General features: G+C 42.9%; 1 protein-coding gene across 1 annotated transcript; it reads left to right on the plus strand.

Moving 5' to 3' along the window:
* Window positions 1-1,807: 1,807 nt before the first annotated feature.
* On the plus strand, window positions 1,808-4,879 carry SOCS1 (suppressor of cytokine signaling 1). Its single transcript, XM_036392453.1, has 2 exons — window positions 1,808-1,975; window positions 3,896-4,879. The coding sequence occupies exon 2, from the start codon at window positions 3,970-3,972 to the stop codon at window positions 4,591-4,593; it is 624 nt and encodes a 207-aa protein (XP_036248346.1). The 5' UTR covers window positions 1,808-1,975; window positions 3,896-3,969; the 3' UTR covers window positions 4,594-4,879.
* Window positions 4,880-26,103: the final 21,224 nt, after the last annotated feature.

The raw sequence follows: 26,103 nt of genomic DNA on the forward strand, positions 1-26,103 counted from the left end.
ACATGAGAGTGAAACAGCTTTCCTGGCGCATCTACAGCAACCGTCAGCCAGCTCTGTCTCATGTGAGAAACACGCTCCCCGCTGTGCTGCATTACAGCTGTGAAAGGCTCTGCCCCAAAAGCCACAGACGGCAGGATAAAGCTGCAGCAGCAGGAGGGAGCTCGCTGGGCGCCCCGGGGGCTGGAGGAGGAGTTAAGAGGCTCTGAGCTGTACTTTTGGTTCTGATTTACCTTATCTTGACAGAGTTAAGCACTTCAGAACATTTTTCTTTGAAGTGTTGGGGAGAGGAAGGGGACTTTGTCTCGCCTAAGTAGACTTTAAGCTGTTAAGGGCAAGGCCTGGGCTCCGCTACCCTGTAGTGCCATGTCCAAACCAGCCATGGAATCTACTCCTGCATGGAGCACGCTGTGCCAAAGAGTGGCAATATTGCATGTTCAAATTCTAGGGGAAGTTTCAGTTCCACCAGTCCTTCGTGCTTTTGCTATGAGCTTCCCCCAGCAGCTCATGCCAAACCTTGACTCTGTTGCTCAAAACTTGAGAGAGGAGTCTGAGCATAAAGTGAGTCTCTGTGCAAGGTCTTAAAATTAATGGCATACTGCTTCTCCGAATTCATGACAACTACGCTCCTGCATGACAGAACGTAAGCAGTAAATTTTGGTGGCTAAAACATCATCAGAAATGTCAAGATTCTGGCTGCACATCACTGTAAGATGCTGTACTGCCATCACTTTAAGTCAGTCTGTGATCACACTGGATTTTGAAAAGAATATTTAGTCTCAAAGCAAGAAATACATTCCCTCAACTTCATCCCAACTCACAAGGCATTGCCAGTCCCTCTCCCCTTAATCACCTGACAGAGACAATTCCTTTGCATTGTCACAAAACATCATGTTAACTACAGTGAAACTTCTTGGCCTTTAAAACGTGGTGGTTATTTAAGAAATATCCTCTTTGGAAGAAAGCACACTTTACTGGGCCTGCTTAAGGGAGCACATAAGACACTGGTGTGCTATTTGAGGTTTCAAATCTCCTTCTGGGTGAGCAGGAGAGCATTCCAAGTCTCCTGCACTGGCTGCTGGGAAGGTTATAAATACAGCTGGGATTTGAACTTTGAATTCTGATTACTCTGGAGAAAACCCCAGGGAAATTCTGCTTTAAGAACTCAAAACCCCAGTGTAGCTTCTTTACAGTCTTCTCAGTGTAAGGATCATAAGCTTTTCTTAATGCTTTTTGCACTTTGAGATTATTGGTCTAGTATTTTGTCCTTTCTTTAAGTTATACATTAGGTCCTCTTACCTCTTCTGTCCATGCTGACCTGTTAGCTCTGAGGAGAGCAGCTATTTTCACGTTACACCTCTCCGCAGTGGTTGCTTGCTTGCTTTTCTTCCCATTTCCCCCCGCGTTTTGAGGCTGCCATCAGAGCCTCATCCATCACCTACCTCAAGTGTCCCCCGGCCTCCCTGGGGCCTCAGAGCGCTTCCGTGCTCGGCTTTCCCCCGCAGCACCTCTCGACCCTACCCACGGCCACCGCCTGCTCCAACGGGGCTGTCCGGGAAAAAAAAAAAAGGCAAAAAAAGGTAAACTCAGACGTAGTCGGATAGAAAAAGAGAGATTGAAGAGCATCCCCAGCGGCGGGGCAGGGAGCCCACGGGGCGTTCTCCGAAGGCGGCGCTCAGGGCCACACAGTGTTAAGGAAAGCGAAAGTGAAGGCCAATGTTTTCCGAGAAGGCGGGGAGGAGCCGAGCCGGGCTCCGCGTTAAATACAAAGCCGGGCCCGATGCGCCGCCACAGAGCGCTGGAGGTGCCGCTCGCCCGCCCGCCCCGCGGCAGCCCCGGCTCGCCGCGGCGCCAGGCAGGGCCCCCGCCGGAGGATGCTCGGCCGGCCCCCGGGGCCAGGACCAGGACTAGCAGCGGGACTGGGAACTGGCAGCGAGTGCTGCGCTCCGGGGACGGCCCCCACCCGCGGCACCCCGAGGTAAGGGACGGTGTCTGCCCCGGGGGGTCCGCGCCAACAGCGACGTGCGCCGAGAGGGCTCGGGCGCCGCAGCCCGATGAGCTCAGATTATCGGAGGAGTTCTGCCAGATGTGCCAAGAGCGTGGTGCCTTCGGGAGTCTTTGCCCTTTAATTTTCTTTTTTAAATACATTTTTCCCCTCCCTTTTTGGCTCAATGCTCGTGCTCGCACAAACCTGTTGTGCCCGGTGTAAAACAGCGGGACAAGCACTAAGGGAACACGCAGCGGGGTTTGCAGGGCCCCGCGCCGGCGGCGGGAGCCGGGGCAGCCCCGGGCCCGCGGTGCTCGCTCGGCCGCGCCGCCGCCGGGACCCGCCGGGCAGGGCTGGGACCCGCCGGGCAGGGCCGGGACCCGCGGAAGTCTCCGCTCCGCCGCAGTCGTGGCACCCTTGTCCCAGATCCCTGCCCTGGCTTTCGGGCTCCGAAGACTGGCGCGTCCCCTGTTTGTCTGTGCGCTTTGGAAAGGCACTGCGAACTCTCGCTTGGCTCCCTACGGCTTCTGCTAGAGAGCCCTTTGATTTTTAGATCGCGGGCTTAGTGCTTATTTCTCCCCAGGGTGTCCTAAAACTGAATTTTTAACTTTAAATACTGAGCGATAATCCTGGCTCAGTAATTGGAAAAAACTGGCATCAGTTTCCGTCTGCTGTGCAAAGCAAGCCGAATGCTACTTTCAGCCTGTTGCTTACCAGCTTAAGGATTTTATAACCCTCGTAGGTGCTAGAGGAAATAATATGACTTAAATGAAAATAAACATCAAGTTGTTAAATTAGCACAGACAGGAATCCAGCGGCATACTTTCTTGGAAATTCTCATTAGCATGTTACCTTGAACTGTGAGACGGCTGAGGGATTCATTTCTGAGAATCCTTCAAGGTTTCTCAACAAGCTGCTGCTGCAGATCTATATCTGACTATAGGGATAAATCCTAAAATCTATGCTTGCCAGTAAGGTCAAGGCAGCCAGCGGAGATGTATTGAACCACACTGTCAGAGGCAGACATTTCAGGCCAAACTCATTCCTGGTGCAGCACTGCTAATTCCTTTGAAGTAACACGAGGGATGAATTTAGTCCCTCATGTTGAAAGATATATCAATAGGAAGCAATTTAGATTGGGCCACTTAAAGTGCATGTGATACAAAAAAGAGAGAGAGACTGCGGAGTAATGCTTTAAGGGTTCACAGAGGTTGATTTGTATAAGCTAGTAGGTTGGAGCATTGCTGTCCCAAGGGAAACTTGGGAGAATGGAAATGGCCTTTTATGGCTGAGCCTCAGGTTAACAGGAGAGAGGAAAGAAGTTTTAGGATTACTGTGTAAATTGACCGTGTTACAGGCTGCCCCTCCAAGTTACACTTCAGTCCTACTATGGAACCTCACCTCATTCTCTTCCCCAATTATCTGGGAACACAGCCTTCATCCACTTTCTCTTTTTCGCACAATGCATGCACCAAATAACAACATTGTGTGCTGAGTTCTGACATTGTAGTTGGGAAGGCAGAAAAAATGGTAATTCAGTTGTAAAACCTTGTTGATTTCTTCTTTAAAAACTTGAGAATGGGAGAGGGTGTCCATGAGATGACTTCTCATTGAGAAGTCATTTGAGTTGCTAGGCCCTGAAAGGGCTCATAGCAGGGAAACTTATTATCTTGTGTAGCTGTTAATGATCCTTGCTAAATATTTTTGGAGCTCTGGAGTTTTGCCGTAGTGATAGACTGCTAATCTTGTCCAACAGAGAGCAGTTGTTTGCCTGCTGTAAATTGGAAAGTGAATATTTAATTATATTATAATGGCTGGGAGGTGTATCAATGGAAGAGGCGGTCATTCAGCGATTGCCGCCGCCTGTCCCTGGGGATGGGTCTCACATGGTGTCTCTCCTTGGCATTGCAGAGTAGCTGCTGGAAGGCCGCCCCGCCGTAGCCGTGACGCTATGGAAGACCGCATCCGCTGCTCTCGGCTGTAGGATGGTAGCGCACAGCAAGGTGTCAGCAGATAATGCACTTGGAGCAGACCCAAGACGGCTTCTTGACCCTCCGGCACGGGATCGCTCCCAGGCACGAGGCTTCCCGGGCCCCGGCCGGCCCGGCGCTGTGCAGGCACAGGGCAACACGCACTTCCGAACCTTTCGCTCGCAGGCGGATTTCAGCAGCATCACTCGAGCCAGCAGCCTGCTGGATGCCTGTGGCTTCTACTGGGGGCCTCTGAGTGTCAGTGCTGCTCACGAGAAGCTGAAGTCTGAGCCCGAGGGCACCTTCCTCATCAGGGACAGCACACAAAAGAATTGCTTCTTTGCCATCAGTGTTAAGACTGCAACTGGGCCCACCAGTATCCGGATTAACTTTCAGACTGGGCGTTTCAGCCTGGATGGCAGCAAAGAGACTTTTGACTGTCTTTTTAAGCTGCTGGAACATTACCTAAGCTCCCCGAGGAAGGTACTGGTTACCCCTCTTCGCAAGGTCCGGGTGCAGCCCCTGCAGGAGCTCTGCCGGAAAAGCATCGTGAAGAGTTTTGGAAGAGAGAACTTAAATGAGATCCCACTCAATCCTGTTTTAAAGGACTACCTGAAATCCTTCCCATTTCAGATATAAGTGCAGCATTAACTGTATAGGGACACATTAGACATGTGTAACAAAATCCATCCTCCTGGGTTTTTAATTATGTTTGACAGTGAGCAAACTTATTTTTGTAGCAGTTTACTGTATTTTGTGATGGAACCTGAACACTTGACTTCTTATGTTTACAAAAACTGTTTGCACAAACCTGGGGTTTTAAAACCCTGGCATAATTTTTCTGCCAAGCAGAATATTTTACTATTTTATAATATTTTTAATGATATTAACATAATAAACTTTATTGTCACAGTTTTTAAAAAAATGGCATCTCTGGTTTTAGTTTTAAAGGCTCTGACAGCTATCCTGCTGGGGATTAACTGCTTAACTGAGTGTGTAAGTGCAGACAGGTCTCCACATGGTCCTGCTTCTTTGCCTTAGCAAATTAGTCTTAGTGCTGGTCCAGCAGGCAGAGAATTCCTGCCTGCCAAAGCCTACAACAAAAAAGGGCAAGCAAGCAGAAAATATACTCAGGGTGAATCTGCCCAGGAATCCACCTCTCTCCTAAACCCATGAGAGCAGGGACAATCTCTTAAGACTGCAGTGGTGCATAGTTTTTGACAGAGTAAATCAAACCCTTGGCTGACCAAGCTGCACCAACACTAGTTTGCCTTATTTCTGTGGAAAGGTGCAAAACCTTAAGCTAGAGGACATTGCTGTCTGACATAATAACCAAACCCCATGAACCTCGGTGGGGAAAAATAAAACTGTCCAGAAATGCTCTTCACACACTTTAAAAGTCAGTGAATGCTGTATCATTGTGGTGCATTGGGGAAAGGATAGCTTAGTTCCCTTTGAAAATTTGCATACACAAATGGCAAAGGTGCAGGCATCCTTACACATAAAAAAGATGTTTCTCATCTTAAATTCCTCCTGATCTACAGAGCAGAGATTTGACATATTAAAAGAATCTATGACTTAGCTCCATGACAGGATCCAGAGAACATAAGCCTCTACATTTGCAGCTGTAATTTCTAGTGGCTAAACTGCATTCAGAGAAAGCTAGACTACATTAACTGTTCCGTTTCCATCTGCTCATGAGACACAAAAACAGTGCCCCCAGAAACTGCAGCTGTGAATGACTTGAAATGCCTGATTTGGCAAAGTGTCACCTGCATTATGAGAAAGTGATTCTCCTCTCCCCCAAGCATTTCCTGAAATCCATGAAAAGCTGACTTAGAAAAACAGCTGAACCAAATCACTTCAAAGAAGGCTCAGAGTCTTTCACAGAAATGTACTCTATCAGCCAGATCTACAGGGCTTACAGGAACTGCAAGCAGTAAATAAAGTAATCTTCAGAGTTTGGGAGATAAAAGGTCACTCCCCCTACTGTAATTCACATTCCTTTTAAAGATAAAGCCACTTTTAGGAGACACTGAGTGTATGTTCTATAGTGATCCTTACTGAATAATTTGTTTAATATTTACCAAATCAGCTCTTACTTCATTGACATTTCTTTGGAATAAATAGGTTTCCTCCTCAAACATGACTAAGGATCACTCAGTCAGGACTGGACATTATGAAAAAAGGGGAAAAACACACAGGCAGTATCACGTGAGTTTCTGATGTGTTGCTTCCCTAAAAACGTTCTTTGGATCAGTCCTAAAACAGCAGAAAGCATTTCTGCTTAATTCTAAAGCTGGAATTAGTTGTCAAATGATGCATTTTCCCACAGCAGCTGCAAGGATATAAATTTGGGAAGTAATGAATGCTGTGCTATGCAGCAGATAGGAGACTGGAGCAAAGCTACTGCCTGCATGTGAATAGCATTGTTAAATTGGAAAAAAAGTCTTTGTAGGGTGAAGGCTGCCAGACTGGTTTGCTGTCAGCACAGATTGTTATCCCTTCCCCATACTCTTTTTCCCAGCTCCACACTACTATCTTTTAACCTTTCAGGCTCTGAACTGATGGCTCTTGCCCTGCTATACAGAAGAGTGCCCAAATGACAGCCTTACTGGTAGAACAGGCACAATGAACTTAGAAGGTTCTCTGCTACCTCTGAGAAAACCAAGCAAAACTAGACCTAGATATAGAATAAGGGGCTTCCCACTGAGAGGTATGGAATGAAAAGCATAAGAATTGAGTCAATTTCATTTTCTTCCTGGAAGAAACAAACTGTTTTCTTTCTCTCTTCTATTGCTTTAGAGTAAGTTTAGCAGAAATAAGCCATATCTTCCCACATGAGGTGCCTAAATATCTTCATTTTGTCTTTAGTATGAAATGCAAATATGGGATAACTCAGGATAAAAAAATACATTACCAAAACTATAAATAAGGACAAGAAGGTCAGAGTTGTATAAAATGTCTCTTAAGAGGAGACAAAGCTGACTTGTATTTTTAAATTATATTATCTTTACCTGCCTTATTTTTCTTTCCCCTCCTTTCCTTCTCTCTTTCTCCCCAGCACACAATACAGCGGCCAGGCCAATCCTCCTTCTAATAGGTATATATGGGTTGCTCCAATGCAGTAAGGAAATCCTAACCACAGGATGTGTGTTCACAATATCACTCTGACTTTCCTTCTATAGGAGCAAGTGAAGGGCTCTCTAAAATGTCTGCTTACCTGTGTACACTGATTTAAGGGTGGTGTCACATCTAAGGAGGACAGCAGGAATCTCCTGAAGATTTCTGTAGTAATTTCAGCTGTCAAATCTCTCATCCTCAGTTTTAATAAAGTAGTAGCAAGGTCAAATGGGGAATTTGCAGTACTCTGCACCTGAAGTAATAGAAACATGCAACAGATTTTACTCCCTCCTGCTAAATAGTACATGAAGAGTGGTGATTCCAGTCCCTTCCCTGCACCCAGTTCTTCCCTCTGACCTGACTGTAGCTGAAAAGTAAACAGTCAATCTGTTAAAGGACTATGGGAGAATTTGAGCCATGCTCAAGAGCCCAGCAAAGCCATGCTTTTGAAGAGGCTGCAATATTCACAGTTAGTGGGGAAGGGACAGCTTTAAGATAATGCCATTTGCAGCATGGCTGTGTCCCCAGAGCAGCAGGGTGGGCTCTGAGCAGGGCCCTGCTGGACCCAGCCCTGCTCCAGGGACTGCACAGGCTGCAGGACTGAGGCCTCCTCACCCTTTAGGCTGAAACACGTTTTACTTTCTGAGTAGTTCAATTACATACAATGCAAGAGCTGTAAAACACTAACGAGCAGAACAAATTAATAGACTTGTAGAAACTCACAAAGCTGTTTATTTAAGCCGTGGAGAGTTACTGAGTGCTCAGGAGGAGGAGCTTGAACGCCAAGCAGGGCCCGTGTGGTCGCACTAATTCTGTTATGATTGAAGTCATTTACAAGAAATGAGCCTTCAGCTGCAGTCAGCAGTGATGCTATTTTCAACACACAAGAAAAAAAGTGTCCCCTAGGGCAACACTCTGCCCATATCTAACCATCAATACTCTTCATCCTGCTGGTACTGAACCCTCAGTGGAACAGCACATCCACCTCCTGAGCCTTCTCCTCACATCCAGGGCTTGTGCTGGGCTGGCATTCAGGCACTGGCTTTCCTGCCACCCTCCATTCACAGTGCCAACAGCTGTGAGAGCAATGCATTCATTCATTGATTCCACTCATTTGAGACAAAGGCAGTGTAACAGGGACTTATTTTGGACTCTACATTGCTTTCTGTGCTAAGTGTAAGCTAACAACTGCCTGTGCCCTAAGTTTCCAGGAAGTTTCTCCCAATTGCCACAAAGTGCCATTTTCATTGCCTCTGACTTGTCATACTTCTGCATAACTCAGATCCTGTCACTGTTTCTGTAGTTTTCATCCACAGCTGTTTCCCAGTACAGCAGCCAAATTTGTAACACCCTAGTCTAATTTGCTCCTTGTGTCACCATGGAATAACAGAAACATGGGCCAGCAGGAAGTGTAAAGAGAAGCCCAACTTCTCCCACACAAACCACTGCTCAAGTAGGGCAAACCTGCAAAAGCCAGAGTCAGAATATAAACTCCTGACTGACAGACAGCTGAGTTACCCACATGCCAGAAGTATTTCCTCTCTGTCTGCAGCTCAGTGACATGCTTTGGATGTAGCTATTGAAGGCAAGAATGATAGATGATTGTGCATAGCAAAACAATTTCTCTATAGTCTTCAGCTATGAGAGGAGTACAGATACACTGTGAAGATGGAATATCAGCCAAACAGAATAAAACAAATAACTAGCTGCACCATAAGCCCCATTTGCCCAGTTTCTTTCATTCTGCTCTTTTTAGCAAAGCAAAGTAGGATCACCTTTCTGTTGTCATTTTAATCTCAGTTAGTCTTAATTTCAGTTATTCTTTGTAGCTCCCAGCCAAGTAAAAGAATGGTAAATCTGGTCATCACTCCTAAAGGGATACAGAGGATACTAGCCAAACATCTGTAGCAAAATTTTAGGTCCACCAAAATCAATTACAGGGAATGACCAACTTCTCTGCAGATAATTTTATTAAATAACAGTAAGTATCTTTTTAAAATTAAATGCAAGAGCTATGATTGCATCACAAAGATTTCTTACTTGATAGACCCTCAACAATTTCACAGGCTGAGAATGCTCTGTTTTGATGCTGTGTGTACATAAAGTTGTATGCAATTTCCTACCTCTGTTCCTTGCAGCTCTGCAGAGTATTTGCAAATCAGCCCTGTGCCCTTCAAACTGAAACTGCCCTTCAAATCAAACTTTCCCCAAATCAACTTCCCTACAGCAGAAACTAGTTATTACTGGAATTTGAGTCAGATTGAACTTTCAGGCTGAGATTTTAGGTCTCCTCTCAGGGATTCGAACAACTTCTGGTTCCCAGTCTGAGCACTGAAAACAGAAGATAAAATATTGTCCCCAAAATGTTACAACATAGACTTGACTGAGGCTTACAGATTTTGTAACTCTCAGTGTAATAGTCTCATTTGGCTATTTCTTGACCTGCCTGTGAACCATCACTGTTCAGACAGTCTAGACAGATCTGGAGGTGGAGCTGGTATATCCTAGAGACTCATGAAACTGAAGTAGGATAGGTATTATTTCTAACATTATCATTAGATTGAATGTGGGAGATAAATCTGCTACCCAACAAGTAAGGTTAGTAGCTATTTTCTTAGCTCTGCCCAGATAAAAACCAACAAACCTCTTTGCTAGACTTCCAGCATCTATTCTACATACACAATCTGCTCAGAAATAGCTTTGACAAATGTTTCAGAAATTACTTTGTTTTCTGTCACACATTCTCATTTGCTCTCACCAGCTCAGTTGTTCACACCAGCTAATTTAAACAGCTGAATTAGATTAAAATCAGAAGCTTTCAGAAAATTACATAACTGCCAGGACCTGCCAACTAGGCGCCTAAAGGACACTGTGTGAACCCTTCCTCACGTTTCTCCCTAGTTCCCAGCAAGGCCAGCTCTACAAAATAAAATGAAGTGAGCCATGAAAGCTTTACGAGTGTTATATACAACTGCTTTCTGTTTAAAATAAACTGAAACTACATTTCAGTACCTCGAGCCTTTTTCAGGTTGAGATAGGATCTTTCCTTTACAAGTACAGAATATTCTTTATCTAATCTCTCACAGTCAGTCAACAATGATGTGATTAACAGTAAATCCACCCTGGCCTAAGACTAAATGTGTTATGTATAATTCACTCTCTTATGCAAATACAGGTCTTTTTGTTTTGAAGAAGCAGAAAATACTATGGTTTTGTAGGAAAAGGAGAAAATTCTTGTCCATGTCTGTAAAACTGGCAGTCAACAGAAGTTTTTCACACTACAACAGCACAGTAGTCCTGAGCACAGGTACACTCCTGTAGCCCAAGCTCTGCAATGTATCACATACCTGTTACCTGTTGTATGTATTCAGCATGCAAAGTAGATGGTGCCTTTCTTAAAAAAATATTTCAGTTCCAGCATTCTCAAGCCAGTACATTTGACAATGTAATTTTGATTTTCATACAAGTTTCTGGCTACTGTAAATTTTCTCATTACTGTTGCTGCACAGAATAAGCTGAGGCTGTGTCAGGCTGAGCTGTGATAACCATACCATCAACCTGCTGTTCAACCTGAGTTTGCTACAGTTTTCCTCTCTAGAGATGCTGATTACAAAGGTTTAGGTGTACAATGGCATTTACAACCAATATTGTTCTTCTGATTTATCAGCTGTGCTGACAATGATTCCTCAGAGTTTCTGGTCTGTAAATAAAAGGAGAAAAGGCTGTGCTGAGAGAAATGTTTGACCTGGCAGGGAAATCACTGCTGGCCCAGGGGCAGAGCTATCTAAAGCATCCCAAAACTCATGCAGAGTGTTGCAGCACTCAGTGCTCTGGTGCATTCCCAACAGCTGGGATGTGCATGTGCTGCTGTAACTCCTCACCTCACTGAGCAAAGCACTTCACTCCTTTCTGGTGTGGATAACTGAGGCAAGAAGAGTCTAGAAGGATGCTCAGAGATGAGGGTTTGCACACAGGGACAGTGATTCCTCCATCTTCCTCTAAAGCCTGAGAAGTCAGACACAGTAAGCACCTCACAGGGTGGTGTGGGTGACCTCAGCTACCCTGTTTATCTTTAGGGCCATGGCTGTCATGGTCCAACATTGCCATTTAGGGATGTTGTTAAGGGATTTCTCAATAGGCTGCAGTGTCATTTGTCCTTGGGAATTAAACAAGAACATGTCACCTAATTTGTGTGTTGCAGTTGTAAAGGTCTCAAGCACTGGTGAGACTAAATGTCTTCAATTTTGTGCCAGGGACAACACAGTTGTACTCCAGCTTAGTACAGAGCACACCTGGAGCACATGGTAAGTTGTAATATGCGAAATTGAAAGGGTAGCCTACTCTGGCTTTGAATTTTAGGAATGGGAGCCATGTGCACACTGGTCAGAGGGATTTTGTGTGGAGTCTAAATGCAAATAAAGGAGGTCAGCTTTTCTTTTAGGAGCAGTGAGAAGGAATGTGAATCAGTAGGGCCTACTGAAGCTGTAAAGCACAAAGGATGATCCAGTTAGGCAAGTACTTGGGACAGGAAAAGAAAATAGGAAAAATCCAGCCCTTGGCAGAAATGATACTGAAATGAGGCTTAGGACTCTGAACTCCAAACAAGAAAATTTTCTCTTGCCCTTGATTTTGGAATCTTGCATTATATAGCTTAAGTTTCATTTTGAACTCTGCCAGCAAATTATTCTATACATACTTTACTTGCACCAGCTTTTAAAGGGATAATCTAGTCTGATTTTCACAGCACATAACAGAATGTGTACTATCTTTTATTTTGGACCCTTAGACAGCACTAAAAGTGCCTCAATAATAGAATACTCAGTAAAGAGAGGTTTGGCTTTTTTTCAGTTCATTAAGGCCTATTCTCTTTCTAGTCTGTTTACAGCTGCCCTGCTGAAACAACAGCAAACTTCACATCTTTTTGATAGTAGAATAAAAGTCTCTTGATACAAACCTCCCCATGCATTCACTTCCTTATCAATGCATGCTCTAGTCCTGGAAGTCTTACTGTAATACACAAGTGAATTTAGGAAAAGTCTTTATCTCTAGGGACTAGAAGTAAAAAGAAGTACAAAGGCCTAGCTAGGTATCAAGAAATACTTGCTGATTATTCTCTCATCTATCAAAGTATTATTTTATACCTGCCTTTAAAGCAAATGTGTCTAACAAGGAAGACATTACCCTTGTGAACTGCACAGTCTACACTGTGTATCTTTTTATAATGCTTTGGAACTAATTAAACCTAGTTAATCTTTCTTCCCAATAAGTGTAATTTATGCACTGTGTGCAAGACCATACTCAACCTTACTGCCAAGGTAAACACAGTGAGGATTTCAATCACTGATCCTGAACTAGCTTAGGACTTCCAAATCTGCATTAAAAGACAAAAGTGAAGAGTTCAGGTAAAGCTATTTCTGTATACTGAGTATCAAGGGAGGACTACACAGTCCAGGGCTGCCTAACTCAGCCATCTTATTTTCTCCTTGCTCTCCTACATATTTCATTTCCTTTGTAATTTCAATATAGGTTTAAGAAGAGGGTGATTTTAAAATGCAGCACATTTCACATCATTCCAAAATATACATTGGGCCTGGAAGCTCAGACAGATAGGTTTTGCCAGTGACATTTCTAGCGGGGAAGAACAATCTCTTCTGACCCCCTGGCGTTTAAAATATTACAGTTTATCTGCCAGACATGAACTTCTGATTCATGGTGAGGAAGAGCTGACTGCTGCACACCAATTATTATCTGTTAATATTGAATATAAGCCCAGCTGAAGCCCAAGGGCAATTGTATATAAAGGCTAAACACAACCCACATACACATTCCATGCTGGTATAAATAGGCTTTGAGTGAATTTATGAGTGCATGTGTAATTCCATGAATGTTGTAGCTTGAGTGTTGGTCATTGGTGGAACAACAAAAAAAAAATAACTGCAGGGCCAGCTTGAAGCAAGTGCCAGGATTAACTTAGGGCCAGCAGACTTCAGGGTCTAATTAAAGGGGCTTAATTCAATCTCTAGTGAAATGAACAGAACTGAGCTGAAAAGTAACTTTGGAAGAAAATATTTTCTTTCTAAAGAAAAATTCTGTGTGAAATATGGGAAGACTGTAGCATGCCAGAGAAAAGCATTCTGGAAGGCTGTGAAATTTTGGAAGGAGGTTGAGTATTTGAGAGAGCCAGATAAACTATAAGCTGGGTTTTGAAAGAATTGCACAGGGACTAACAACTGCAAGGAGATCCAGGTGGTCCTCACAAGTTCTCTCACTGGCTCTAATCTCCATTACAAAAATGAAGTCCCAGGTACAGAACAGTTCTACACCTAACTTAGAGCTTCTAACTCCAAGATTCAGGCCTGTTAGGTAATCCAGCATTGTCCAAAACTGCTCAGCTTTCACTGACAACAGGGAAAGCCTGAGCCTTTATTGAGGACTTTTATTATTTAGTAGACAATTATTTTCCATGCAATTTATGCTACCGTTAGTCCAAATTTTTAAAACTTGAACTGACTGCAAGTCAGTTTTAACAGCCTCTAGTGCTAGTGATGAATGCAGTTCCATTTATTGAAGCTTAATCCACAATAAGGGTACAATTAAGATAATGTGCTGATTGAAAAGGAAAAAAGGAAAAGGAAGAGACACCTTTTAAGCACCTTCATAAGGAAGCATCTTTTTAAATAACCATTAGCCAAGTATTTATGAAACTCCTCCAGTCTGAATCATAAAGTGTTTATGTAGCAGGCAGATTATGAAAGTAGCTTGGTCTCAGTAGTTCTAAAACATACACAAGTGGCTGGATTTTAACTATTCTCTGTTGGGTTATGTGATCATTTGTATATTTGTACTAGGATGGCTCTGGCCAAGAGTAGCTGAGAAAGTTCTTCAAATTAGCATCTTGAAAATTTGTTGCGAATCTAGAGCCTTGACCTGTGGAGACCATGTGGTGCCACATCACCAATTAAGAGAAAAGAAACTAAATTCAAAGAGTAGGTACAGTCCAGTCACTTTAATTTTCTGCAGGTTTTTCTTTTAGTTAAGTTGCATAATGAGAAGTAAAGATTGTACAGTAAATCACAAGTGCAACAGGCACTGGCATTCAAACACAAGGAAAACAAATCCCTTCCTTTTAATTCAAGTCCATCCGGCTTCCCATGATTTCCTGTTCTCCAGCACAGCTGAGTTCCTAGGAAGACTTGCACAATACAAATATACTGTTGCCTGTGCTAACAAAATAATTGACCTGCCATGAAAAAAACTGGCATAAATATTATCTCCTCCTGGTAACTACTAACAGCTAAATTGCATGTGGTAATCCGTTTTGCTATTAATGTCATTTTAAACAGACATAATGTTTAAAAATCTAAACAGAACAAACAGTAGCATGCCCTATTCCATGCAGGATGTACAATAAATGACACATTTACTGTAAAACAACTATATCAGCACCACCACAGTTAAAGAACATATCTCACAGTCACAGCCATCTCAATTGGCTGGTCAGATATGATTCTCCGGGAAATTAAGGGCTGAGGAGGAAAAGAGCATAATCAAACAATTCTTTCTAATGTTATTGGACTGGGGGGAGGGGAACAACCATCTTTCCACTGAACTCAGTTTCTGCTTTATGAATCAATTCATGTTTTCTACTCTATATAGTTCAATACAAAAAGGTCTGAGGAGGATGAACTAGTCAATGTTCAAAATCTGGTTCAGTTTTATTAATTTTACTGAAATTAATATACTCATATGATCAACTTGGAGCTCAGACTAGCAAACACTAGTCCTGCTTTGGAAATACTCCAGTTTGTGACCTTTGGCTCAGACACTTTAGGAAATGGAGCTGATAACCCAGGAGTAGGTCCAGGAAAATAAATTAAGCATCTGGAAACTGTATAGGAGTGTGCTTAGGAGACGGAATAAGAATTTAACAGTAAAAAAATAAAATCCAGAAATATTCCTAGAGCAATGACTAAATCACAGGATTTCTCAGGCACAGACCTCCCCTGCTTCTTCTGCTCAGCCAGAGATGCCCTAGGGATGCCCCACTGTTGTACAACCTTCATAGGCCACAGTGCCTTCCCCTCTGCCACAGAAACCTGTGGAGTGCAGGACCTTCACCTCTGAGAGAGGCGACAAGGACTGAAACCAAATCCACTCCTGGCACCGGATCTGTTTGGCTGCTGAGGGAAAATCTTGGCACATACAACTACCACATCAGGACTGTCATGTTGGATTGTGAAATGCTGTGAAAGGCCAAGCCCATCCATACACCTAAGACAACCATTTCCCAAGACCAAAAGGATGAAAAGGAGAACTTCTCAAGAACTAGCTACTTCCATAAATCTCTGCTTAAGTAGGGGATGTTTTGCTATGGATTGTAGAGGCAGCAAAAGCAGAATTGGGTCACACATGTACACAACAGGTGCTCTCCCTCCTACGACTGGGCAAGAGTCTTGATTTCAGTACAAGGATTTACTCACTGTGTGGCCCATCACATAACATCTCCTGGCCTGCACCAGTCAGTTCTACCTGTGAAATGTCTCTGTAGCTCTGACAGTAACAGAAACAGTGTGCCAGTACTGACAAAAAATTCAGGAGTACAAGAAAGTCAGAAGTGCTTCTTTGCCAATTCTTGCACAGACAGAAAGTGCATGACCTAATTCAGGAGAATCAGTTTGCAGATCAGAACATTAGTCTTCCATTTTCCATTTATCATTCACCAGTGATAAACTTGAATGTGGTGACTCTTATATTTCAGGAATTTGATATTGCTCAGATGCTTAGAGGCTCAGTTCTGATTTTTAGCACTTGATATGAGTAACGCTGAGATTTCTTTCCAGGATTTTGCTGTTTCCTTTGTTTTATTTTAACAATCCCAAAGGGCATAGCAAGAAGCCATAGTCATATCTGGGTCAGGATTTTCACATCTGATTATTGAATCTCTTAGGAAAAGTATTTGTCTGGAATTGGAGAGAAATTAATGCATTAATTTCTATTAATATACTATAATATCTGGATTTTTGATCAATACCTAGCTACAATTCTTGTGGAAAGGGGCTCAGCTGCTCTACATGAACAAACAGGGCTTTGCAGAGAACTTTCTACAGAGGCAACACAGGGAAATCATGTCACAACCTCATTCTCTCTTCTCCACCATGTGCCTTCTCTTCAAAACCATGATGCTTAAGGAGTATTTGCACTCACAGACAATTTGGGGGATGGGAGCCCTCTTAAAAGAAACCTCTGCTGGCTTCAGAAGCCTTGTAAAACTCCAACATGGCAACCAGGCTGCAAGTAAGCAAGGAAGTGATAGGAAAAAGTGACAAGTGTGGCTGTCCTGACTCCTTCCCCCTCAAAGAGCTGGAAAATACAGCAGGAGGGGAAGGCGATCACGCCCTTACCCATAAGTAAAAGTGGAGGATTTCCCTCCTTTTCCCAAGGTAAAATCTATAAGGAAACTATTGTGGCATTTCCCAAAATTGCTGTTACACAAGTTGTGGCATCTGTCTTGTCCCTTCCATGTGGGAAGGAGCAAGCACAGACTTGCCGCAGCTGGATGATAGCAAAGGACAGAGGTAGGCAGACTTTATCACCCTGTGTTGTTACTGGCACGAGTAAGAAGTTCTGTAGGACAGGAGGAGCTGGTTCTGAGCCAACCTACTCAGGCTCTCAGCAGGCATTAGTCATTTTGATAATGGGCTAAATGCAGCCACCCAGTTACTGCTTGGCAAGCTTGAATCTCTGCCATGTGCATGCTGATAGAAGGAGTGCCAGGCACCCATGTGCCAGCTGAAAGACACACTGCCAGTGGCTGGGGGAAAGCCAAACAGAGCAGGTGGGTGTGGTGTGAGCACACAAAGACACGTGTTGGGCCAATGAATATACTCAGGTAAGTGAGAACCAAGGCAGAGACTGCTGGACTGTTTGAAAGTAATGATGGAAACAGTTACCATTGGGAAAGTGGTGCCTGTTCACTCGTTATGATGTTGCTATGTGAAATTTCCATGATTTTCCTTAAAATGGTGATTTGTTACACTTTGAAGTCCTTACTTGGTAGAGCAAATGCATTTACTCATGGAAAGTGAAAAAAGATCTCATTTCATCCAAGGAGCTGTATGGTAATTCCTTTAACCATTCACACATGGCAGATCCTACTCCTCTTTCTAGCTGTATCAGGTAATTCTTTCCACTTCCCACATAAACATTGCAGTGCCCTCAGTCTGTTCCTGTAACTGAGTGGTTGATCCTCCAAGATGAAAAAAGCTCTGAAAAACCACTCATCCATACTGTTCATGTTGTCCCCACCCTTTACCTTACTTTTACCTTTAAAAGCGATAAAGGTAACCTGAAGGACTTAGACCAAGCAGCTGGGACCCTCAACAGCCAGTAGAACCTTGTACTAGGATGGCTCTGGTAAAACCTTTCTTTGAGTTGCTCTAAATGAAAACCGCTCAAGTCTGGTAAGTAAAACCAGTCGCAATCCGTATTTGGCATTTCTGAAAGTGAATTTTTTCTCCATAATTTTATCTTTTTTTTTTTTTGTGAGCCAGAAACTAGAGGGCTGCTGGCTATGTATTTTGCATGATAGAACAATGCAGGCAGAGCATTTTTAAATAGCTCAAGAGTGTGGTGTCACAGACAGCTGTGACAATCCAGCAGCTTCCCCCTCAACCTTTCTACCTGGCCTTTCTCCCTCCCCTTCCAGGGCCATGGAATCCTATGGTGGATCCTTTATGGTGGCTCTTGTGGCAAGAAAACTTGTTATTTTATCAGTCATATCACAGTAAGGAAAAAAAAAATGGCTAAAAAAAAGTCAAAGAAATGTGGGAACTGGTGCAAAGCAGAGCTGGGATGTGCCAGGTCCTGCTTGTTTACAAAATTTGCAAACCCATCATGCAGAACATCAATAAAAGACAAACTTCTCATTCCAGACCAGAGTCACTGGACAGCTATTGCAGGAGCCTGCTGTTGAGTTTGGCAGAATCAGACTGGAAATAAAATGCTGAAGTGAAAGCACATACCCCATAGCTGAGAGAAATAATTCAGAGTCCATTAATAATGTGACATGTAGGATCCAAAAAATATGTAAAGTGATTGATTTTGCTAAGTCTGTCACAGAAAGTGCCTTTCTGATATGAAAATCCTGAAGAAAAAGTTGAGTAGAAATGTCCTATCTCTTAATTCTCTGGGAGGGATAAGTTAAAACTTTAAATACTAAATTTAGATTTCATAGCAAAAAAACCAAACAACCTAAACCCCAATCAACAATCTCAAACTAAAACAAAATAGCTGTAATTAGGGCTGAATACTTATGAAGTAAAATGAAAGACTGCCTAAGAGAAAAAACATGTCACTGACTAATCAAAGAATATTTCAAATTAGGCAAAATTCTCATTGAATTTGCTGCAGAAAGTTGACAGTGACCACAAAAATGATCTTTAAAGAAATCTCAAAAAAAATGGGTTCTTACTAAAACATAAGAAATTTCTTTTGTGCAAAAAGTAATTGAGGGGCTGGCGGAAAAGCAGCCAGTTTTATTTGGGTAATTACCCAGATATTGGATTTAATTTGTGATTTCATGGGTAGGGTCACCAGATGTTAACTTTACACAAACCATGCTCTTCTCAGGGCAGAGCTGCAGCTGAGTAAGAGCATGAGTGTCTGATCCAAACGCTATTGGCAAGGGAGAGAATGTTTCCAATGATCTGTGGAGGTCCAGATCTCAGAAGAGAAAGAAAGAGCAGAGTCTTTTCTGAGTGCACAAAGAACCAAAGCCTCTTGGCCAACAGCAGACACATGCAGGGACTACCACAAGGATTCCTTTGGATGACTGGTGCATACACATCATCACTGCTTCAAAGAAGGCATACAGGACAATACTGAGTTCTTGGAAAAATGGGAAGAGGAAGGAAAAAAGGAGGGGAAAAAACAACAGTAAGTTTTAGCTTACTGGAATCCAAAATTATTTCCACAGAAAATGTGGTTGGTTACTATAATTTGGAAAATTATTTTTGCAATCTGCCTGTTGCTGATTCCTTGAAATGAAAGAGCAGGCTTTAGGCCAGTAGGCTTATTTTCTTGCACAGGAACTGTTAAGTCCTTTCATCTTGCCGCAGAATACTTTTTAAAAACTTTAACTTTCTCAGTGTTTGAATCATACATGAGGTAAGAGAGTAGCTCTGTGAGAGGAAGCCCTCAGGGCAGTAGTTAGTTTCTCCCTAGAGGATGTTCTCCCATGGCAGGGGCTGTGGGCTAAGGCTGGGTGCTGAGCCTGCTGTGCTTTGGTTACTCCTCATTAAATCCACGGCATGGCTTTAATGAAGGTTAGAGGGGGAACAAAAGGGGCCATGAACCAACTGCTCTGCTACAACATAGTCTCTCCTCAACTCAGTGCCACAGAATCAACCCTTGGCAGGGCTGGGGCAGGACAAATTAACTTTTTCACTGTTCACTGACTAGCAAAGTGCTTCTGTGCCACAGAGATCCCTGCCACGATCATGTGTCTCTGCCTGTAGCAGAACTTGGCACACCTGTGCTTTCTGGAGGTGCTTCAGATGCAGCAGGCACAGCACCAAAGAACACAGCTGTCCTGGGAAACACTGAGGGAATACACAACAGGGATTTATTTGTTCCCACACATTCATAAAAACACCAGCTCAATCTGCACTAGAAGCAAATCTGAAATGAAAGAGGATATTATGGTGTACATCAACAAAATGTTCCCAGGCATAGTTCTGGAGAAATGATTACTCAGCTAGTAAACGTATTTTAACTAGATTTGCACAGCTCTTGTCATATATGCTCAAACATGTTTGCAGAGATGCATTCAATGTGGCACACGCACACTGATGTCAGTTCCAGTGACATGCTCTCTGCACACTTGAATTGTCCTGACATTACTGTAGCAGCAAGGCTGCTAAAACAGTTGTTTTTAACAGAGGCACAGGAGGTCAGCTCAGCAGGAGAAGTGACTGTAACTTTCAGTAAAGTGCCCGTTTAGTGAACCGAGTCTGGGATAGTTGTGCTTTTGTAGTTCAAAGGGAGCGTCTCTCTACACGTTTGGCTTTTAACACCATCCCTCCATGTGATTAAAGAAAGCCACAAGAAAGAGGTTTCTACATTATTATCTCTTCCTGGAAAACAAACCTGTCTGTTTCCCCGAAGTTTGCTGGTACAGAATTATGCAGCTTTAAAGGCAGCCAGACATTTTGGCTGCCCATCCACTTGCTTTCCTTGCAGCTGTCATTATCTCTGTTTTACTTTACCTGAACTTAACAACCCCTCACTCCCTTTCCTCCTCGGTTTCAGTAACTCTTCAAAATGAAAATCAATAGTGCTCCTTTTACTCCAAAGTACAGCCTTTCAAATCATCACGTCATATCGTGCAGCAGCTGCTTGGAGCCTGTGTGGCAGAAATAGCCCTTGGATGAAGGGTTTCCAGTAAAGACACTGCCTTTTTCTAGCATTTCACTCTTAGCCTTTTACATTGGTTTAGATCAACTCTGGGTTTTTATCAAGGGATTCAAGTGACATGTTAGTGGCATGGCTAAGACAACTCAGAAAGCTTTTAAAACAATTTCATCTGAGAGACACTAAATAAACAAGGTTCTGAGTCAGTGGATTACATTCCTGTCAAATGGTCATTGAATTAAAACAAATTTACCTCAAACCTCTCATTAACAGAAGAACTGCATGCGTAATTTATGTTTCTGTTTTGCTTTTAACAGGATTGTAAATGGATTATAGTAATCCTACTCCTTTTTAAGAAAGTTGTCCTTATGACAGATACATGAAAGGCCTCAGGAAACCCCCCTCCCTCTTCCTCTAGAAGTGTCAGGTTTGTGAGGAAGAGATGGTATTGCAAAAGTCTGGACATAATGTAATAGAGATTTTCCCAGCAGACAGGGCCAGACCCTGGCACCCTGAGGATCCAGGGTGGTCTCCCTGGTGCTGCTGTGCAGATGGGTGGCCTGGTCCCCCCCTGGAAGGGAACAGCACAGACTGAAAGACCTGAGCACTGAAAGTGAATGTGCTACAGTTCTCATTATCCAAGTTATCTGAAATACCAGATCACTTCAGAGACAAGCCAGGTTTCTGTCAGCACTGTGGAGAAGCTGACTTCTATAAACTTCTGAAGGAGTTCACAGTATAAGTGACACATGGAAAAGCTGAAAGTGGCATTTCTGAGAAACACAGTGACAGGGTTGTGGGCAAAGGACTGCAGCAAGGCAAATTTTTGCATTTGTTTTATCTTGGGTCTTCTTTTAAAAGAAAGTTGGGAATATTATATATATATATACTACAAATGGAGATAACTTTGTGGTGAATTGTGGTACCATAATATAAATGCAACTAGCTGCCCCTCTACTTTGTCCTTGTAAGATACACATGGGCATAACTGTCCCTTTGGTCTGTCCATGGCACAGAAGTCACCCTGCTAAATATTTCTCTTTTCCCCTAGCATCAGCTAGTGTGGCTGTTGCCTTATGTTTCATTTGCCTTGTCTGTGGTAATCAGAGTGAACTCTCAAGAGCAGAAATAGCAGCTAAAGACAATGTTTTAGTCTTCGAAAAGATCCAAAACTTTCCTTTAAGGGACTCATCTCTTTTAGTAAGAATAACTGAATGCAACGCTGCCACAACATAATTTATGATTAAACTATTTTTGGTTAAATATTTCTAAGAAGAAATTGTTATAACTTTCCTTTTCCCTCAGAGTCTTCTGCTGTCGTGTGGAGGAAACTTGGGTTTATAAGCAGAGAGCTAGAAAAGCAAAGAGCAAAACCAATCAAAATTTACAAGTGTGCCATTTGGCTAAGAGGCCGCCTTGTGACAGCCACCACAAAATCTTCACCATCGTTCCCAGGCTAAAAAATGTTCTCATTGAAGGACCTGTAGTGTAAAGAGTCCTGAACACTACTTTATTTACAAGGAGGATCCCATACCCCAGTGAAACCCCAGTGAAAATGCCCCAGTCCATATTGGGGCATTGCAGGATGTCACATAATTTCAACAAAACCAAGAAGAACTGGTAAGAACTTGATTGCAGATTTAGACATGGGTGTCTCTCTCTAGAGCTGGTAAATAAGGGAAAATACATATCAGTCTTGGTCAGAGAATGGGCATCCTCTTCCTTTTAGAGACATTGCATCCTACAGGAACACTGTAGCTGAGGGTGTGTGAAAGCTTTGCTACAGCTGCATAGTGACCTCTTTATAACTTTCTTTGTGCCTGCATCAAGGACCAGTCAGCAGCTGGGTCGCTAAGCTTGGATTTTAAGATTTCTTCCTTTACATAACCCCTGACAGGTTTTCCCCCCATTCCAGAGAACTGCAGCTGGTTTTGTCCCAACTCCCTCCTCCTCACAGCCCCTTCCTGTGCGAGCAGACACCCTCATCATGATGGCACTGTCAAACAGCAGCAGCTATGACTACACAGACTGCATTTACTTCCTTCCTTCCCTCCCTCCCTGTGGCAGGCACAAGAACCCTGGCTCTCTCTCTCTCTCTCTCCCCTATTATGGTGCTGCCTGGCTGCCCAGGTAATACCTGGTATTTTACTGGGTTTGCAGTGTCTTCTATGGGAAGAAATGACAGAACAGAAGCAAGTGTCCTGCAGGCTAAAGGTGGCTCACAAGTGCCTTGGCTATTATAATAATGTTTCTCTAAGTCCAGAGAAATGAGGCTGAATTCCAGATGTGGTGTCCAGGGAGAGTACAGACACTTCATCTTTGTCAAGCAGATGGGAGAAGGCTCAGGGTTGAAAACAAGAGAAGGAAAGAGCAAACTTTTCTTTAGCCTACACACAGGCTGGTTGTATGATGTGATATCAGAAGTACACATAAAGCTAGAGACAGATGTGGCAGTAAGTGACTTATTGGGTGTCTGTTCATTCAAACCAGAATTACTCTACAGTGCCCACAATCCATTAGAGACAGAGTGCCTTAATTGAAAATAATCTGGTGAGAGAATTATTCAGCCCAGATGTGTGTGGATGATGAGCAGGAGTTCCAGGCTCCAAAATAGCCCCATTAAAGCTCAGCAAACAAAGGAAGAATCTCTCTGATAATTTCTGCCAAATGCAGGACTCCAAAGCCACCTCATCTGGCAGCCTTCCAGAACTGATGTTCACTGAGAGTAATGATTCATACTTACACTGTTCTTCCTCAAAATACAGGGGAATTTTGAAGCATATCCAGACATGTGAAACTTTTCTTTAAATAATAGGCTCATTGCAAAGTATTTATATACTGAGAATTCCCCCCTACTTCTAGAAGTATCTGCAACATAGAAAGTACCAAAATACATCCCAGTATTCTGCAGCCCAGTCTGACTGGGGCAGAGCTGAAATGCTTCTTGTTGGAAGTTTTTAAGACATAGATTCTAAGATGAATCAGGACTTAATTCCAGCTATTTTCAGCCCACATCCAAAATTCATGCCTCACTGAATGCCATCCAGTGTTTCAAAGATAAGCATTTTGAGTAAGTGCCACCTTCACCAATGTTACAAAAGTACTTTATTTTTGACTCACATTTTACTTTCCTCCTGTATTCAAATTCCCTGTTCTAATCACCATTTCCAGTGAACCCTTATCCATTTCTGGAGATCTATACTTTTCACTAGTTGGAGAGAAGAAACACAGGACTTAAGCACCAGAATTACTCAGTAATGAAACAAGAGTTTGCTTTATGACCAAAAAAAGCTAGACTGGAAAAAATGTATCCTCTGTGGAACTGACTCAGTGTGATGGAAAGTGGCAGACATACTATTGATGGTATTGTTCTTCTCAGGTCATCCCCTGACAGGCTTCTTCAGTGCTGCAGTACAAATTACAGGAACTGGCCCCGGCCAGACCCACAATCCACATCTTAGCAGCAATAACAAGGTTCAAAGGTGGATTACACATATGTTGATTATGGGAAGAAGGAAATTGATTCATTATTAGAGAAAGGAGCATTTTATACAAGCTCTGTTACCAGGAATATTCAGAAATGTATTGCTGCAATGTCCCCCTCAGAACTCATGTCACTCACCTATTCTGGAACAGGAAGTGAATGACCTCAGATTTTACCTCATCACACACATCCTGTCCCATGCAAGTCCTTCAGCCAGGTGGGCACTCACAGCACCCACACCCATTCAGCCACAGCACTCTGCTGAGATGCCTGGTGGTGGTGCCAGTCTGGCTGGCTGCTCGTTCAGATGGGCATCCCCCAGCTGGGGCTTGAAACTCCCCTTGACTACAGAGCCCTTCCTGTCCTGAACAAATACTCCTGCTGGAGCAAACACAACCAACAATCAGGATGAATGGCATGGAGGGGATATTAAACAGCAATAGAGAAGTTGGCAAATAATTCCACATCACCAAAGGAAAATATAGTTTAATATCACTGAGCTTAACTAGCTCAGGAAAATATCCCAGAATAGGCCCTATTTGGTAGTTAAAATTATTGGGAAAAGCAGCAGGAAGTATGCTGGAGAGAAGGGGAAATCCTGCTGCTATACCATGAGAAGCTGAACACAATTTCTATTTTCACTCTAGGCTGCACTGTGCCACTCACTCCTACTGACAAAAACCACACACCTTCACTTAGTACCAAGAACACATTGAGTAGAAAACCTGCACAAAGTCTAGCTTTGGTAAATCACAAAATGAAAACACTCACATGGTAAATACTCCAATTCAGTTTCCTGAGTCTGTTTAATATAGGTGGATATTTAAACCTCTATCTGACAAATCTCAATTTCTCAGATTATTTATACTTCCTTTGGAAAAAGCTATATTTATAACAGCTTTTTATAGAGCATAGTCAATGAAACTAATGTACAGTACTTTTAGTGAACTTATATCTAAAAGGACACCACTTTAATATTTTAAGAGCAGGAGAAATACACATAGGTTGAGAGAAATGAAAAAGAAACATTTGAAGAGAAAAAAAGGAAGGCGTGAGATTGGAGTGTCTGCAGTGAGCCCCACAGAAAAAGGCCAGAGGGGGCTGTAAGAGAATATCAACCCTGTATGGTCAAAACAGGGGCAAGAAGGAACAAAGAAAGAAGGTGCAGAAAAAAATTAAAGTCCATGCATAAGGAAGAAGTGTCTTACAGCAACACAGCCATTGCATAGCTCTAACCTCTAGTTTACTTTGGCACCTTTACTAGGTATGATTTGATCTGAGATGGAATGAAATCATATATTGATTTAAGAACACTTAGTAAAATGTCCCATCTATGAACCATGCAGGGATTCCCTTTCTAGATATATTTTAGTATAAACATTGTATTATTTTATTATTCTAAAAATGTGCTTTATTTGTTTTAGTATAAAAGAAAAATGTACACTGCAGAGTCCTGGAAGAGGATTAACAAAACAATTCTGTCACTGGGGCCCAAACTTAAAAGGGCACAGGCACTTGAACTGCCTTAAACTTCAGCTGGGTATTAGGTAAGTGACACATAAAAGATTTTGGTGGAGAAAATATATCAGAGTGTAGTTAAATGGAATTTCTGGAATGGTATATTGGGTTGCTGTGAACTCTCTATCAGAAGAAGTGTGTATACCTGTTAGCAGGATTTTAAAGCACTATTTCACCCAGCAGCCTGCTGAGTGAGGTTGGCTCCGTGGCATCTGCTGAACACGTTGTCCAATTAAGCAAGACATTGCCAATAATCATAGAGCTGCAAAACATTTTCTCTTTTCAAGAACCAACCTTCAAAATTGAGTATGGACAGGGGGTTCTGCGCTCCAGCTCTAAGCATAAAACACATTTTGACACAAGTTTGATCACATGCTAGAGGTGACACATGGCTCAAAATCCAGTTCCTAAACTGCTGCTAGGGAGAACAGAACACAGCAGAGCTTGTGAGCAAGAGCAAACCATGAATGGCTCGCACAGCAGCTGTGGCTGGCTCAGCTCCTGGCCTTGCTGCAGTGCCCACTGCTTCAAGGAGTCACCTGCTTGGGCTGCAGGGACTGCACCACTGCCTGCAGCCTTCAGCTGCCACCAGGAGCAGCAGCGATAAACACAGG

Source organism: Molothrus ater, chromosome 16 (genome assembly GCF_012460135.2).
Source record: "Molothrus ater isolate BHLD 08-10-18 breed brown headed cowbird chromosome 16, BPBGC_Mater_1.1, whole genome shotgun sequence".
Taxonomy (NCBI): Eukaryota; Metazoa; Chordata; class Aves; order Passeriformes; family Icteridae; genus Molothrus; species Molothrus ater.

Excerpts from the sequence above, each read along its gene's own strand:
- SOCS1 (XM_036392453.1), top strand. The coding sequence starts at position 3,970 with ATGGTAGCGCACAGCAAGGTGTCAGCAGATAATGCACTTGGAGCAGAC.